General features: G+C 33.9%; 1 protein-coding gene across 2 annotated transcripts in view; it reads left to right on the forward strand.

The window, feature by feature from the left end:
- Window positions 1-19041, forward strand: part of LOC115337150 (contactin-associated protein-like 4) — a 255543-nt gene that overhangs the window by 36378 nt on the left and 200124 nt on the right. For both annotated transcript variants that reach the window (XM_030005219.1, XM_030005220.1), the window contains exon 2: window positions 7491-7601. In XM_030005219.1, coding sequence (XP_029861079.1) covers window positions 7491-7601 — 111 coding nt within the window. The remainder of the gene's footprint in view (window positions 1-7490; window positions 7602-19041) is intronic.

The following is a 19041-nucleotide window of genomic DNA, read 5'->3' on the forward strand; positions in this document are numbered from 1 at the left end:
TTAGTGACAGGACTTCACTTGCATTGGATCATAGACTGAAGGTTTCTAGAAAAGACCAAGAGAATAAGGGGTGAGTTAACTCAATTATTATCACTATGTCTTTAACATCAATTAAGACAAGAGCTGTTGACTCTTGGCTGATTTCTGGGTACTAAGAACAAGGAAGGCCTTTATTTCACTTTGTAAAAACTAATTAGATTACCCTGTGATTTTCATGCTCCTTTTTCCTAAACTATGTAACAAAAGTAGTTCATGAAGTCAGATAAAAATAAAAAGTAAAAATAAATAAATAAAACCCTAAAGAAAGCATAATTCCCAGCTATAAGAACAATACCAGCTATTATAGGTTTATTGCAAGCTGTGAATCTTTGTAAATGCCTGTGTTTGGAAAACAGAAGTTTATATCTCTTCCTGTCCTTGATCATTAAATTCTGATCCATACAGCCTTTATCTTCTGGTCTGGCTTTTAAGTTCTCTATGTTCAGTCACAAAAAGACTTCCGTGACCCTGGACAACAACACGGTGGTCAGTGAGCACAGAGGACATTTAGCTTTTTGTACACACTTCCTGTTCTTGATCCCTCATTGGCATGAAAAAACTGCAATTGTGAAATGGGGATGTCTTCTTGAAAGGAAAGCAATGTAGCATTGCATGTTTTTTGTTAAGGTAAACGTCATGTGCCTGACATGAATAGTATATTAGGGGCAACTGACTGCTAAGTGTCAGAATTCTGTGCTGAATTTGTGCGAACCACTGTATGTAAAGGCTAATAATTTTATCAGAAAACTGGAAGACTTTGTTTCAAATTCAAGAAAAGAATCAGCCCTTCCATGAAGATTATTTTCTTGATAAAGCATTCTTTACATTCACAGAGAAACAGTAACAAAAGCCTAAAGACTTTTCTTTTTTTTATCTTGGGCAATCATCTCCCCTTGGGCAATCCCTTGGGCAATTCTGTCTCCACGCCGCTGCCCCCCCCAAAGAAATAGGGGAAATCTATTGATGAAAACTCATGTTTAAACAAACAAACAAATCAGCCTGGATCAATCACCAATAAAATTTCAACCTGAAGGGTTAACATTTTTCAAAGTACTAAGCAGCTGAAAATGTCTAGAAAACCTCAGCAAAGCAAAGCACTGTGAGATTCTGTGGCTCCGATATGCTGTTCAAATGGAATATGTGGAAATGCCTAGAAACATTGCACAAAATGTACTGAAAAGGAAACACTAGTGGCTAATAACTGCTTCAAGGAGCTCATAGAGATATGCATGAAACAGTGCAACTTTTCTAGTTAGCTGTTTCTAAACTCTTAGCTACAAACAGGCAGCAGTAGAGAGAAGATGAAGTGCTCAAGGCTCTCTGAACAAAACCAGCTTATCCCTGGTCAGGAAACAAACGCAAGAGGAAGCATATAACAGCAGCCGCAACCACAGACCAGTTTCATATTAAGTGACATTGCATATTGTATAGCTAGAAGGCCTGAAACTAACCTGATCTAATTGTCTGTAAATCTATCAATTTGACTTCTCCTCATTATTCTTATCCTCACTGATGAAGAGTTCACCATGATCGGCATCAGCACAATGGTCAATACCTCTCAGCAACAGAAGGAGAGGGGCACATCTCTTTTTATCTCTGTCACATGAATCTCATTAAATTCAATGAATCTTTTGAAAGTAATTACAAGCTTGCACATGGACCGAAGACTAAATTACCACAATTAACATACTTAAAGGTTCTATTAAGTAAAGTGAGATATGTGCTCACGCCTAGGGAAAATTAAACATCTTCTGTTGAAAACAGTAGATGAGCTCGAGGATATTTGATCTTCAAAGTAATAGGAAAAAGAATGCTTTGAAGCCCACATGACTGAATCACAGATTTAATAAATAACTGTTGGAGGGTAGTTTTTGTGGCACCTTTTTCTGAGGCTTTAGCAAGTAGTAGTCCTGTTGATACAACATGATGTCTCTTATTTTTACGAGCCTTATGCCTTTTCATGAAGTTTTTGAACACAGATACTCATTTATTCAAATCTGAATGTATTAATGGCAGCAAAGTTGATTCTTCCTAAGCATTGCAGCTTCACCTGCATGGGTAAAATGAACATTAATAAACGTAGAGACTCCCAGAATTATTATTTCTGTTAGTCTGTTCCATTAAGACTGCATTTCTAGTTGTCCCTAGCTAGTCTATTTGTCTGACAGTTAGGTGTTTAGTTTTCCCTAATTAAGGAAATACTGCTAAAATTTCTTTGATTTGTTTTTGTTGCTGTTGTTTTGTTTCCATGTCGCTTACTGGAACAGATTTTTTTTTTTTAACTTTAAAAGGTTTACGCCTCTTCCCATTAGGTGTTCAATATTTCCTCTGAGTCCTTAAAAAAGCTGAAGAACTTAATAGTTTTTTATGGAAGTCAATCATTAAAACCTTTTTCCCTTCTTTGCCACCTATCTCCAGCTTTACCAGAAGTTCGGTAGTTTATTAAAGAAATCGGTAGTTCTTGTTTGTTGAGTAAGTTTTGAGTAAACTAAATTTTAAGGAAAAAAAATGTGTACTAAAATATAATAGTTGGAATTAATTTCATTAAATAGTTAATTAAGTAAAATTATAATATGTTAACTTGTGTATGCTCTTGTGTTGGGATGTTTTAGTTTGAATTAAGATGTCTTCAATAAAGTGAATGTCTCAATGTAATACATGTACTTTTTAGACAATTCTGAACAGAATCCTCATTGTATGTCATCTTGTAGTAACTAATTACTGGATTCTGACATTTGCTTATTCAGAGTAATTTGCACTCAAATTGAAATGCATGAAAATCTGTGAGTCTATATTATGGACCAAGCTGAAAATCTGGATGACAAACTGCAGCCTGACATTCAAACTAAGATCAGTACCATATATTCTTCATATTGCAAAAGAAAAATGTTTTTGCCTGTAAATGACATTGTGGGTTTTTTTCACTACATGCAAATGAAAATATACACTTATGCATTCTGAAGAAATAAATCTCAGGTTGTCCCACTATTCTACTATTTTTATTAATATTTTTATTTTTATTTTAGCAAGCTGCTGCTTTTGTCGAAGAGACAAAATTTATTTGAACAACCATAGTGTTATAAACATAACTGTGATAACTGCTTTACTGCATGATATCCTAGTTGAACTTCATCTCTTGTAGGTCATATGGCATGATCTGTGTAAGTTATGATACCACTGTATGAATAACTTTTTTGTTTACTCTGAATTTGCATAAGGAGACAGTATTTGAAGCTGGAAGAGAAACAATAAGCATACTTTGTACAAGCAACACTTAACAGTTTTATTTTTATAAAACGCCTCAGTTGCTTTATAAATTTGATTAAATCTGCACTGGAATTACAGTATATGGAAAGGCATGCCTTATGTAACTTGAATAACTTTTTAAATTTGGTCATGAAACAGGTAATATATTTTTGCTTATATATCCTTCCCCCAATTAGCACATTCCTGCTTTTTTTTTTTTTTTTACCAGTTGCACTTCAGCTTTTCACCTCTTATTCCCTGAGTAATGCCTTTCTGTCCTATTGAATACTACTCCTTTCAGACACTGTTTTTTAAATAGCAGCTGTTACAGCTCATGTCTGTGTACTGCATTAGCCAACCCTAGCATTCCACAATTATTCCTCACTCTTCTCATTGTACAGCTGCTGTCCAATTACTCTGTAGGCCTGAGTTTGATTTTATTCGCCAAGAGGTCTCTACATCAGCATCACACAATTAAATACATATTCTTTCCTTCACAAAGCCTTATTTGATAACAGATTTTTGTGCATATTACAGAAACCTGTGGTTTGTTTACATTTTTGGTATCCTTAGCTATTGTTTAAAAATGAAAAAAAGTTTTATCACAAAAATCCAGTAAAAGCTGTATGATGCATAGCTTTTAACTAAAATTCTTTGGTTTAAAACTCATATTAGAATAGACTACTTAAGTATTCATTTAGCCTGAAGGAGCTATGTGAAATATCCCTAGAAAGCCCTAGTTCGCCTTCAGCAGTGATATCTGTTCTGTTGTACAGAGGAAGGGTGTCCCAGGGAATTAAAAGCTGACCAATAACATGTGGGAAAACACTGAATTCAAACAATGTTTCATTGTGTAGTATGTCTTCCACTGTAGGTGAAACTATATAGAATTGTCATGCTGTACAGATTACGTTTTCATTTGCATTTATTAAATTTAAGAAACAAGTTGATACTGACCATCTGTTTCCTGCTAATTTCTATAAAGTTTTTTTGGATTTAATTCTGGAATTCTTACTAAATTTTGAGTTACATTGCACACTGTAATCTGCAACAAGAACATGTTTTAAGCAACATGTGCTAAGCAATAAAAAATAAGTTGATATGAAGTTATTTTCCTGAAATAAAGCATAGCAGCTGTTGTAAAACAAATGTATAATTATTTAGAGTATATCTATTTGTGATACATTGCTCATTTCTCTTTAATCATTATTGTGTGAAGGCAAAAAAATGTCTTGCATTGTTGTATTTTAGATAACATCTTGTTTATTCAACTGGTTATGTACCTTTTTATTATGAATTGAGATTGACATAAATTATTATAGGATAAATAGTATATAAGTGCTCATTGAGTTCTTCTGTGAATTTCTCAAAGCAACATGAGTTGCGCAGAAATATGTGTATTAGACCATCTAGGCAGAATAATGTAGTATCATTGATTCCTTTCTAACTTGTACATTAGGAGGAAAAAAGGTGAAAAGTGTACTCAGCAGAAGTAAATAATACAAAGGCTGCTGTCTCATCCATCCAATGGAACTATTTTTTTTTCCTTCTGAATTAAAAATTTGTGAACACTTAGATAGACCTAGGGGTGTTGTAAAAATAGTCTATCTGCCGTTATTTTTCTGCTAGTGCTGGTTAGTATTAATCACGTGTTCTTATTCCTGGTGTTTCATTTCATAACACATGCCACCCTCCACCAGGAGAGTGAAGTTGAAAATATGAGACGTACGAAAGTGATGTTCTACTGCGTCCAGCTCTGGAGTCCTCAGCACAGGAAAGACATGGACAGACCTGTTGGAGCAAGTTCAGAGGAGGGCCATAAAAATGATCAGAGGGGTGGAACACCTCTCCTATGAAGAAAGGCTGAGAGAGTTGGGGTTGTTCAGCCTAGAGAAGAGAAAGCTCTGGAGGACCTTACTGTGGCCTTTCACTACTTAAGGGGGGCTTATAAGAAAGATGGGGACAGACATTTTAGTAGGGCCTGTTGCGATAGGACAACGGGTAATGGTTTTAAATTAAAAGACGGTAGATTAGAACTAGATACAAGGAAGAAATTTTTCACAGTGAGGGTGGTGAAACACTGGAACAGGTTGCCCAGAGAGGTGGTAGGTGTCCCATCCCTGGAAACATTCAAGGTCAGGTTGGATGGGGCTCTGAGCAACCTGATCTAGTTGAAGATGTCCCTGCTCATTGCAGGGGGGGTGGACTAGATGATCTTCAAATGCCCCTTCCAACCCAAACCGTTCTGCAATTCTATGATTCTAGATCATGTACATAGATTTGGGGGAAAATGCCTTTCTGTTCTTTCCTCTTAATTTTCATCTTATTATCTAGGCTTACACTGTAGGCTTTGACAGTAGAAAAAGAATTAATGACACTTGAAGTGCTTCCTTACATCAGCAGTGTAAGTAGCTCTCTGTGCAAAACACAGCAGCATCAAATTCTTCTCTTTCTAGTGTAGTTTATGACTAATAAGTTCTTTTTCTTTTCTGTGTTGTAAAGAAAGCTTTCATGAATGAGATCGTTTTCTAAGACTTACCAGTGCAATGCATTTGCTTATAAGATGAAATCTTGTTTCCCATCTTTTTTTTTCCTTCTGTGCTTACCAGTTGGACAATTTGTCCCAAGTAACACAGTCTCTTTCATCATTATGAAACTAATCTGTGGATCATGAAGTGAAAAATGAGCTTGCGGTTAGACAATAAAGAGTAGTGATAACATTCTGCAGTTTGTATCACAGAAGGCTAGAGCAGGAAAAAAAAATTATGAAAGTAAATATTAATTTTATTTGTTCCTTTCACATAAGTGAGGTACTCTGAATTTTGTAGAAGTATGATATCTGTGACCTCATCAAAAGCAATTAATATATCCTCTTGTTTGTAGTGACTGGATATTGTTTATAGGATTCGAGAGAACTTCTAACTATAGCAGTCATGGTCATTATGAGGCCTTCTGTTTAGGAAGAGATTTGCTTAAAGAACAAAATGAACCAACTTTAAAAAAAAATAAAATTTTTGACGGTGATTAAAAAATTCCCTTGAGACATTAATATAAAAATCTTGCTGCTAATTAGAAATATCCATAATTATTCAGAAGAAACACTTAATTAGCACTGAGTCAGGAAAAGATTTTGTATTAATTAATATTCATGATTTTGACAGTGGAAATCTGGTAGACAAACAGAAGAGTTATAAGAAGAAGGACTCACCTGTGATTTGTCACTTATCAGTTGAATCCACAGAGTGTGTTTGTCCTAAAAAGAACCATTTCATAAAGACTAATAGTTTACATAATTTCCTCAAATTTTCTGAACAACAGATGCCAGCATAGTATAGCTAGGGAAAGACTTGCTGACACTTCTTCTAGTGTTTTAAAGTCAGTCTTCTTTCAGCCAAAACTAGAACAGGTATTGATTCTCAATTTATATTTTTCAAATTTAAATGGAGAACAAACACATGCCCTGTATTGTAATTGAGCTGGAGAGGCATTTAACATCCAAAGTATTGATTAGCATTTGCTTTCTTATGCATCATTGATTGTGAACTGCAGTTAAGTCTTTTTCTGAAACATTCGGTTTCATTCTGTATGATGTTAAGACTTGCATACTAATAACTGTGTGATAATGATTCTGTGCTGTGTCTTAATCAAATACGCACACCATTGGCAAAGCAAAAGATTTTCCATTTTGTCATTCTTAAAGTGCTTAAAAGAGATGAGATTATTTTTTATTTCATTTGGTTCGGGGTTTTTTTTAGGATCTAGCTGTATTTAATGTGATTGCACGTTAAATGTAATTGCACAGACCTGTGCTGGATCAGGTCTAAAGAAAATAAAGAGCATGCACTGAGGTTGTAGTTTCATGTTACAACCAGGGCTAGAAGGTGTCAGTTGCTATTCATGTAAATGATAGTGAGTGAGCTGTGATCCATTTATCACTATGATCTCAGAAGTTAGGTTAGAAGTGGGCAAGTACAGTCAGTTGAAGAACCTAATAGATTATACCCCGGTAGTCTCATTAAATATTGGGTAAAAAAAGTGCTGCCTCAGTACTGATACTTTTATAACACAGCAAGAGAAAATATTTAGACATATGCTGCTTTCAGGTACAGGGTTGATTCAGATATTCTTTTAGTGTTCTGTTTCATTACAGTTCCAGTAAGTGGTCTTCATTGTATTAACCTGAACGTGATATTTTTCACTGACAGATAATTGTGATGATCAGCTGGTGTCTGCTTTGCCTCAGTCATCATTCAGCAGTTCATCAGAGCTGTCTAGCAGTCACAGCCCAGGATTTGCAAGGCTTAATCGAAGAGAGGGTAAGTGCATTTTATTGGTTGATTGACGTGGTTTTTTTTTTTTTTTACAAGTATTTTTAAGCATTTTTGTACCTGTACACAACATCAAAATGATACATAGTGAGCATATTCTGGGTTATTGGGACTGGAGAGAGTTACGTTTGTTGTTTTAAGGAGAATGGGAAGGTAAAACAGTGTCAAAGAATTCACTTTGCCATGTACAGTAAGTTTTTCCATGGTAAATTATACTTTCAGACACTTGTGAACATTTTACTAATTTTAGTGTAAAGAATTCATCCTGACTGAACCCAAAATCTTCATGTGATTTTCCAGCATAAAATGTAGACAGCTTTGGACATACATTTACACCTACTCTTAAAACAAAATTTAAATTAATTTTGTTTCTTAACAAGACAATAATAACATAAATAATCTCTTTTCTCTCAGAGGACAAATAGAAGAAGTGCAAAGTTATGAATGTCATTGTACGTCTTTCTCTAAGGAAATAAGGTTAAATGCAGATTAGATTTGGAAAGGCAGGACCAGATATTCAGGAAATAGTTTTGAGAAACGATTTTCTCTTTTTTCTGGCAATTTAAAGTCTTAATTATTGTAGGTTTTTTTCTTCACTGAACCTAGTGTTTTCTTATGCTTATTCACTGACACTGAGGCAAACTATACAACTGGCACATGGTCCAAATTTTTACTAAAATGAAGGAAACTTGCCTGTTAGGTTATCATTTACGTTACACCTCCTCATAAATCTTCTGAAAGCTCTGTATCATTTCTAATTTTATTTGATATAGTAATTAAACATACATTTTCAGCCTTTTTGGTCAATTATGAGACACTTTCTTTTGTTAAATGCAATTAAACTTTAACAGCATTGTTATTTTTGTCTTTTCTAACATGTAGCTAGATGGTTTAAACACTTGGTGTATGTCAGAAGATCTGGAGATTACCCATTTTAGCTGAAGTTTAGTGGTAACTCAAATCTTATATTTCATGTCAAGGATACAGTAGGAATGAGAAATGATGAATTTATTTTAATTACTGTAAACATGTTTTCTGTTCCCAATGACAACAGTCTTATTATACTTGCTGTGTGAAGGACTTCTATTCTGATACTTTTTAACAGTATCTGCTAGATTATATAAAATCTGTCCAAAAAAAGAATTTAAACTGTCAAGACATATCACATTAGACTTTCTCTGTGTTTGTGGCCTATTTGTAATAAGTAGTTATGTTCAAAGGTCATGTTAAAAAATACATGTAAGTACATTGAACATTAAAAAGATAAAAATTAACTTTGAAATACTGAGGAAACTCAGTCATCAGCCTCATCAGGCAAGTATCCAGGAAATCAGTCATGCCTGTCAATAACATACTAAAGACAATATTTCTTTTTTTTTTTCCCCAGCATACCAGCAAGGTTCTTTGTCTTAACATCACAGTTCTAATGCTAAGGAGGAATAAATAACTTTAGGAAAGATTTTACTAATATGTGGCAATATGGTGTTATTAGTTAAACAAAATCCCTCTTGTTAACATACCTAAAAATAATACTCTGTTTTGAAATTATGGTTTTAAAAACAGCTAAAGTCTGGGTTTAAATGAAATCAGTTTGGATGTCCAAGAGCATACATTACTGTTTCAAATCATCTTTGTCTAGTGTTTGTAAACCAATCATGATCCACAGTGTAGTCTAAGTTCAAAGAAGTTATGAAGCTCAACTTCCCACCCCTTGGTAAGCTGTCTGAAAACATGAGCATCAGAGGCTGGAGGTGCTATATCGGCCAATGGAAGAAGGAACTTCTACGGCCACTGACTTCTGTTTAATTATTACCCAACAGGAAACAACAAAGAAACTGATTCAAAGGTGCAGTTCTGGGAGACCTCACTGAAATATTGAGTCTTAGGTCACAATCTAATCTTAAAAATTCAATATTAATACAGACAATAAGAACTGTGCTTGTTATTTAGAGCCATTCAAATACATCAAGTTCCCCTCATATATTTAATTATTATATTTTATATCAATGCATATAATTGATAAATATGTAAATTAAAACTTAAGAATACTTAGTACTGCCAAAAGCATTTCCAGTCTTGGATATCCACGATTTACTGGAACATTTGGTATGTACTTATAGATAGAAACTCTATAGTGAAGAAGGAATACTCCAACCTATTATCCTAGTATACAAATTTGATAAGCATGAACTTCTGTTTTGAATGAAATTGTGATATTAAAGAAAATTTTATAGTGTGTAAGGACTTGCCTTAATTTGAAGTAATATGCGCTCTTAGAATCTTAACTAACACATGAGTTCTCGTCAAAGAGTATATTGGTCTTCCCAAAAATGTTAAAAACTTTTTGCATTTGGCTTTTTTCATGTGCTATAAAGTTGTATATACCACGTTAGCATACATTTTTTAGAGTTATTATTTCCTTCACATTTCCTCGTAGTGTGTGCACACATTAGAAATGCTCATAGTTTTACATCTGGTATCTTTCCATTGCATGTAGACACGAAAAAGCAAGTTGCCAAATCAGGAGCTTGCTAGCTTTCTGGCTTCTCATTCTGTATACCTAAGGTGCACAGTACTCAACAGGGTACAGATTTGAATGACTTATTCATTTGTCATGTTCAAATATTTTGTTGGTTTAATAAATTATGACCAGACTGTTGGGTTAGGTACCTTTTGGTTCATTCAGACATAATTCTATAGAATTGTGTAGATGAGGTGAGATGAAAAATTTCTTCAGTCTTCAACAAATTAACCTGAAATAATTTAGTCTTAACTTATATTTCTTTTTTTCTTTGAGAGTAGAGACTCAGTACTCGCTATGGAACAAGGAATATCTTTTTTGTACTGAATCTGTATTTAACTCTTTTCTGTGAATTTTCAAGGGAAAACCTGACTATATTTGTAGGTGTGTATACATGAAAGTTTTATTTGGGTGGAACAAAGCAAGTCATTATACATACATGGTTATAAACAAATGGATTTTGTCATACAATAAATGTTTGTTAAACTATATAGACTGCAAAAAAGATCTGTTATTAGGAGAATATGACTTGGGCTGCTGTGTTGTCAGTGATCTCATGGAAGCAATGACCACATCATTAAAGTTTCAAAATAAATTGTCTGATAATTGTAAATGAGTTTGCCTTTAATATAGATAATTCTGTACTTTGAATAAAACCAAATAATTTATTCAGCCAAAGTTAGTGTTTAGGAGTGATTGTGGCCTTCTAACATTCAATTTAGACAAGCAGATTATGGTCGCAGTCCGATAATATACTTGGTTCTTAAAATGCCAAAATTAGGGAAAATTGAACACAATTTACGCGAGAAAAAGTACAATGTTTTTACACAGATTACTTAGGAGTCAAATTGTTGTAACTCCTCAGTAAAGAAATGAAACAAATGTACATATAAACCTACACTGTTTCAATTGACAAAGAAAAGGTAGAAATTAGCAGGAAATTTATCAGGAATGTGGGAAGTCGCACTGAAGGGGGGAATAGTTCTTTAACCATATAGCTTTTTGTTTACTAAATGTAGCAAATTGATAGGAAAAATTAAAGTGATTGAGGAGAGAATGTTGTAGTTTAAAGAAATGTACAGTATGGAGTTTAAATGAAGACATAAAAAAAAAATGGTGCCAGCAGAGACAGATTAGTAAAACAGCTAACTGCAACAGTATTTCAGTGCTGTTTGTAAAGGAAAAGGGTAATGTTGAATTACAGGATGACAAAAAAGTTTTTTCAGTCCATTAGCAGCTAAGGAAAGTGATAACATCTAGGAATAACTTGTTAAATGTTCTTCAAACTTTTAATTATTATTAGTGCATCTATTTCCTGAAGCTTTGCAAATACTCAATACTCAAGCACAGGCAATGAATACTCCTGCTAACTGCTGAAGTAGTTACTCTGACATCAGGTCTGCTTGCAACAATTGAAAAGTAGATAGAAGAGTCAAGTAACAAGAATTAAGTAAAAAACCCAAAACCACTAATAGCAGTCAAATATTTTTAATGGAAAAATAGATAAAACCATGATTTAATTATTTGAGGTTAGTAGACATAAATGCAGGGATTTAATATATGTGGAATTTGACTTTTGGACTAATGTTGTATGACTTTCTAATTTTAAATAGTAGCACAATATCAATACAGTCCAAATTAAATGGATTAAGATCTAGCTGGTTGATCTCAAAAAGCATTTATCATTACCGTATAAAGGTGTTTCCACAAAAGTTCAGAGGAAACTCTATGGCCAACTCTGTTCAATATTTTTCTTGATTATATACAAGTAAACACAAATCATTTAAGATGAAATGTGTTAATGACATGAAGATTGGTGTTATAGGAAGTAATCATGGCAAAGCAATTATGCAGAGCTAAGGTAATCAATTTACCTATTGAAATAAGCACTTTAACATCATTTCTTACAAAGTGTTTAGAAGGAAGAATGGAGGTCATACTTATCAAATAGGAACTGTATTCTACAACGTTGTGACTCTGAAATTAATCTGGGAGTTGAGCTGAATTAGTAATTCTCCTTCAGCATATTCTCTAGCAAAAAGAAATAACGAAGCTTTTGTATAGAGGAACAGAAGAAAGGAGTTCTTACTGTCCATATAGCTGTATAATTTACCACTGAACTGTGTTGTAAAATTCCAGATCATGAAAAGCTTGTTGAAAAACTAGGCTGTTTTTCTATGCTGGTTCCACCACCATGAATAGGTGACACGGAAAAATGTTTGGGGACGTTTTTTTTTTTTTAATGTATATTTCCATGTGAGGCTAAAAGAAACAAAAGGGAGAAAGAAACCAAAACCCCCAAAAACAAATGAGAAGAAACAAAGAACACCCTGGTTAAGCTCTCAGATCTGCAAAGACTTGAAAAAGCCAGGTGGGGACAGAAGCATTTAAGGATTTGAATGTCTTAAAAGTAGGCATGTTATCTAAAAGGGAGTTCTTTTTTTTTTTTTCCCCCCGTAAAGTTGATAGGTAACACATGCTTCTTTATAGGGAGAAATGAGGCATCCCAAAAGAAGGGAAAAAATGGCCAGCATGCAGAGCATGCCTACTAGGACTAGTGAGAGGAACCATAAGTACCAATACCTAATCTGGGCCATCAAGGTTGTGCCTCTGCCCACTGCCAATATTTTTCATGATGAGTAGTCAGCTGAAGTTTGGCACTATAGACAGTTTGCTCCCTCTGCAAGTGTAGGTTTCTTGACATATTATCTCCCAACCAGGATCTGTGGAAAAGCCCTCTGCCAAGCAGAGAGAAGATTGTGTTATTGTTAAGGTCAGGGTCGTCTTGTTTTGTCTGCATGGGATCAGTATTTCATGCTGGTTGTACATACACAAAGTCCTCTCATTCACCGTTCCAATCCCACTGGAAAAGGTTTATTAACAGGACTGTGAATGATTATATCCACGAATGCAGGCCTTCTTTTGAATTAATGAACTTTTGCAACTTTATGGGCAAAAACTTCAAAAAGAGCTGCTCTACGAGAGTACACGTACCCATGGAAGAGCCTTGATATTTGGGCAGCTAAATGAGCTGGATAGGGATTTGGCTGTGATTGCCTTGCCCCATATTCACACACAATTACTTGATTAGAATATGACAGAAGAAAATTAAATATAGAAGTTGTTAAGTAGCCAAAAAATCTGCCTTACAGCTTTCTCTTTCCCTGAAGTAGGAAGAAACCCATGTATTTTAATTATGCTGTCAGCTTACATTGCCAGATTTTCAGAAGTGGCCTGGAAACTTGAATGCATTAACAGCTACCAAGTAAAGGATAGTTTATTCAATATGGTACTGTAAAGTTGTTTGTGGTTTGTTTTTTTTTTTTTAATAAAACACTGTTGTTGAATCACTTTTGGAGAACTTGCACTAAGTAGTTCAAAATGGATAAAAGAATTCTACCTATCAGCAGCTAAAGAAAACATCAAGGAAAGAGTTAAAGAAAAAATAAGATTTCTCACACAGTAAGAAGGTCTATTTTCAGAAATTTTCTTTTTTTTTTTTTTTTTTTTTAAGAAACAGTTTAACTTGCATAATCTAATACTAGCAATTAAAATAAAAAAGCAGACAAATTAAAAAACTTAATAGCAGTTAGGTTTGTTAGTCACCAAAAGATAATTAGAAAGATCTTACTCCCTTCATTTCATTAGTATGCAAATAAAATTCATTAAGGCTGATATTTTACTTTAGTACAAGCAATAAGAAAATGAAGCTAGAATGAAAAAGATCCAATCTGATGGTAATCATTGAGCTTTTATAAATTAACAGCAAATCTAAGTTGATCCAGCTAACATCATGGCTTAGAGTTTTGTGACTTACCTGACTTCAATAGGTGTGTCGGGAAAAAGGCAAAAGTGACAATGTAAATCTGTTATATTTAAACTAAATAAAATAAGCAGTGGCTACAGTGACTTATGAATAAAAGATCAGATGATGCATATTGCTGTATAGTCAGTGAAATTCCTGTACCATTCAGTTTCTGAGGAAGAAATCATAGATTATTTTTTTTCCTTAACTACTGCAATAATTACGGCTTTTAGTGTGAACATTGCCATCAATCTCTCAGTACTTTAATTACAAATTTTTTTAATACCATTTCATTTTTTCTGTAGAAAATGGTTTTAAACACCTGTTTTAAACACATTAAAGAAAATATATATGGACGCATATGAAAGTTGTATATGGTATTGTAGGTGCACTACAAGTTTTAAGAAATTATCGAGTTTACACCAGCTTCAGTGAAGGCAAAATTTGAATCAGTAGTATTTTATTAATGTCTAAAGTGAAATTTGTGCTGGTTTTGTTTTGCTTTGTTTTGGGTTTGTGTATGTGTGGTGTGATTCTGATATTGCAAAAGTGTGTATGGGAGAAAATAAAGAAAGAAAAGAAAGGAAGGAAAGAAGGAAGGAAAGAAGGAAGGAAAGAAGGAAGGAAAGAAGGAAGGAAGGAAGGAAGGAAAAAGTAAATTACTCCTAAGTAGAGTAAGTAAATAGGATAAAAACTTTACAAATATTTTAAATATTTACAGAGCAATGTGCTTTCATGAACATTTATGAGGAGTTAGGAATATTCATACAGTTATTTCCAGAAACTGAATGCCAGCTTTGTTGTCAAAATTTATTCAAGAGTAACAAAGCATAACAAAAGGTTTCATCCAGATCTATTTCCTGTGTGAGAACACCTGTGGAATAACAAATTCAAAGTATGGTGAAATGCACAGAAGAAGCAAGGAAATGGTAATAAGGGTATTTTATTGTAATTGTTTGGGACTGTTTTTCTACCTGAAATACAGCTATGGGAATAGAAAAAAGTGAGAACAATTTTTGCAAAAAGTTGTGTAGAACTGCAATATTCAAACAAAAATTTACTTCAGAAGTCAAATTTTCTACAACTCGTGTATGTTATCATTTTTGTTAAACTCAATATAATAAAAAATAAAAATCTTGATCTACCAATATTGATATTTTGCATTTAGATAGTTTTAAATAATATATTTTTGAAATCTTAAATAAAGGCTGAATTTTATCCAAATTTTGAATCAATGTGATGCCTTTTAGAAAGTCATAGTAAAATTTGACTCCCAAGCCTGTTTTGCAGTAATAAATAATTTAAGTTCATACCTCCTTTAATATTTTGAGGGATGGAAAAATAGATCATAAGTACTAATGCATCTGATTTTCCTCAAATTCTTCCTTGCATGTTTGAGGCAGAAGGGGTGTTAGATTTTTTTAACTGACATATCAATAACACTCAAAAACATTCACCTATTGCTAGATGTGCTAAGATCAGAGATTTTTTACAATTTCCTAAATTAAAAAAGGGTAAGAATTTTTTGATATGATGTAATCTTGATTAATTTCATTTGTACTGAAAAAAAAGTTAGTGTCTTAAATTACAATTTTTAAAGAATTCATAAATATTTCAATTCTAAGGGAAAGTAATAAAAAAATATAAAACATTCTTCCTTCCATACCCCTACAAAAGTTTAGAGACTTTAATTTGACAAAGGAACTGTCTCTTGCCATCTCCTTTAAAATATTTTTCCTTACCCCGTTAGTGTTCAATTTGCTGGCATACAAGATGTGCTTTTCTGTGTTATGATCCTACTCATATTGCCATTGCACTGGGACAGTACTGCCATACCAGCTTGGAGATGGAAAGCTCAGAATTCCTAAGCTAATTAATCTCAAAGCCCTACAAAATGGTGGCATTTTGATGAATATCTTAGTCACTATTTCCTTCAGTGTCAGATAGGTAATTCAACTAAATACAGTCATAACTTTTTTAATATTATGTTACATTTATTATATTTAATTCTAATCTACATCTTCAGACATCAACAAGATGAAGAAAGTCCTATACTAAGCCACTTTAGAAAATAGTACATAAGAGACAAAAGGAAATTAGACACTCATGAAACATATGTCTCTAGGAAGTAACAGACTCCTTATGTTAAATTGACTAGTATCTAAAGTAGAACTAACTGGTGGAAAGAAACTTTGACTTGACTGTCTCATCTTTTTGCTATACAAGTGAACAGAAACAAAGTATCCATTAATGGGATTTTATTTTTAAAATTTTAAATCAAATTCAATATTAAAGATAGACATATTATTAAATAAAAGCTTAAATACACAGCTATATTAGAAAATGGCATTATGTATGCAAAATGCATATTTATATTTTCATTCATTTTTTAAACTTTCTGTCATAATCTGGTCCTGCTCGGGAGACAAATAACTTAGGAGAGTTTTTGAAGTGAGATTGACAGTGAAATCCTAATACTTAGCAGTTTTGAATAAATTTCCAGGATGTCCAGGCAAGTTGAGGAAGAGCCGTCTCTGTCTAACAGTCATATATCCTTTAGTTTTTCTTCCAAACCAGAAAAAATTTATATTCTAGATGAATAATTTTCAGTTACAAGTTGTTGTATGTAAAGTGTTAGTGTGGTAGGTTGACCCTGGCTGGGTGCCAGGTGCCCAAAGCTGCCAATCACTCCCCCTCCTCAGCTGGACAGGGGAGAGAAAATTTAACAAAAGGCTCGTGGGTCAAGAAAAGGACAGTTTAATAAGATGAAAGCAAAGGTTGTGCGTGAAAGCAAAGAAAAACGAATGATGTTATTCTCTACTTCCCATCAGCAGGCAATGTCTGGCCACTTCCTGGGAAGCAGGGCTTCTGTACATGTAGTAGTTGCTCCAGAAGACAAAAATGCCCCCCCTTCCATCTCCCTTTACTTAGCTTCTATAGCTGAGCTGACATCATAAAGTATGGAATACTGTTTGGTTAGTTTAGGTCAGCTGCCCAGTCTGTGTCCCCTCCCAAGATCTTGCCCAGCCCCAGCCTGCCACTGAAGGGGGCAAAAAATGTTGGAGAGACAGCCTTGATGCTGTGTGAGCACTGCTCAGCTGTAGCCAAAACACTGGTGTGTTATCAACACCTTTCTAGCTACCAATGCAGAGCACAGCACTATGAGGGCTGCTATGGGGAAAATTAACTCCATCTCAGCCAGACCCAATACAGTTAGGCAGAGAAATTAGTGTTAGATCATGAAAATTAGTGTAAAATAAAACCATTACATTACATTTGCTACTATACTTCTTTCAGATTTTCAGTGAACAATGAAATCTATCCATGGTTCCTCAATCAACTTTGCTGTTGTCCGGGAACTTGACTGATAACCAGACAGGCTATAATAAATTATTTGGATGTAGTGAATGGAAAGAGAGTATAACAAAGTTTTCAGCTGTACAGAGCAGCGTATAACATTAACTCATTAACTTCCTTGTCCATGTTGGAATGAATTCCATTAATTGCTCCTGGTATAAACATCACAAAAAACTGTGATGGTCCATCTTCAAGCAGCCACACTTGTAAGATAACTGTGTGGACTTGTCTTCATGATTTTCTTCACCTGCAGTGAGGTTGTTCCCATACCTCCTCCTAATGACTGAAATCAGAAGAAAAAGGTCAAGTAGCTCCATCAACAGGATTACTGATGTATAAACAGAAGTGATAATGTACTTTAAGGGTTTTTTTTAAGCCCGTTAAATTAGCATAATGGTAAATAGTGAGGTAGAGTTAAGTAGAATTTATTTGGATGGAATCAGTAGAACTTTTTACGAATTTTTTTTAAACTCCTTTATAGAAGTGGTCTTTTTAGAGACTTGTCTGCCTGCTGCTTCATTTTTCTTTGTTATTATTTAACAAAAATAAGAATTCTGTTATAAGTTTAGTAATACAAAGTTCAGTATTATGCATTTTTATATACTACTGTCATTTAGGAATCAACAGATTTTAATACATCTTAAAATTAATATTCATGTCATTTGCAAGATCAAAAGTATTTCCATTAGTTATTTTCTGTAGTTAAACTATAAGCATGTGGATACTCCTCTTGTTTTCTGTTGTTGCAGTCTCTTTGTAGTGTCACATTGGTACTTGGTACCAGTTAGTACCAAATATAAATTTGGCCTTTGCTTCCTATCTTGTAAATTATAGCTCATGAACCATGTTAAATGAAAGTAAAAGGTCATCAATAAATTAAGCTGTTCAGACTTCAGTAGTTCGGGATAAAAAGTTCTCTTCCTTTATACAGTACACGGATTTATCTAGGCTACAGGGACTACTGCTTTTTTGTTCCTCAAGAATAATTCACGTTACAGTTTTTTGTCGTTTAAGTGTGGGGGGTTTTGTTTGCTTGTTTGGGTTTTGGGGGGGGTAGAAAAGCCTTCCTTTCCTACCAATAAAAAAAAAGTTGTTCTTCATTTTATACAGTCATTTATTCTTCATATTAACCTGTTTTTCATCTTACTTTTGACAACTGAAATACAGTTGTGCATTAATCTCATGATGAAGGTGTCTAGAAAGCAAATAAAGGGTGCACTATTTACATTTATGCACAGGTCTCAGTTCAGCATTTTTGTAACGGGTGGTTTGGGCTTTCTTTTCGTGTCTAACATGAGCATTGCAGGAATCGAGTGACAGCCACTGCAAAAGTCAACTCTGCAAATACTCTGAGGTCAGAAGCTGAGCATTTATAATAAATTTATCATACCTTCTGGCTGATGTAGTCTCTAGTCCTTCAGTAGAGAATTAACTTGAATAGAAGTGGTGCTGATTTCAGAGATAGCTATGCATCACTGCACACTAAGGTTGCTGTCTGCCTGAACATGACTGGATTGCAGGATGTCTCACTCATAGATTATCCCCTGTACCATTTGCATGACAACATAAAGAGATCATTGCTAAATAGTCTGACCTGCAAAGGAACAAGAAAAAGAAAAAACAAAACCATTTTGGGACTCATAGCAGTTCTACATTGTTATGAACAAATTTCACAAAAACTTTGCCAAAAAAAGATAATTTGAAATAAATTGTTTTGGGACAGAAGATAAGCTGGGAGAAATGTA

This window comes from Aquila chrysaetos, chromosome Z (genome assembly GCF_900496995.4).
Source record: "Aquila chrysaetos chrysaetos chromosome Z, bAquChr1.4, whole genome shotgun sequence".
Classification (NCBI taxonomy): domain Eukaryota; kingdom Metazoa; phylum Chordata; class Aves; order Accipitriformes; family Accipitridae; genus Aquila; species Aquila chrysaetos.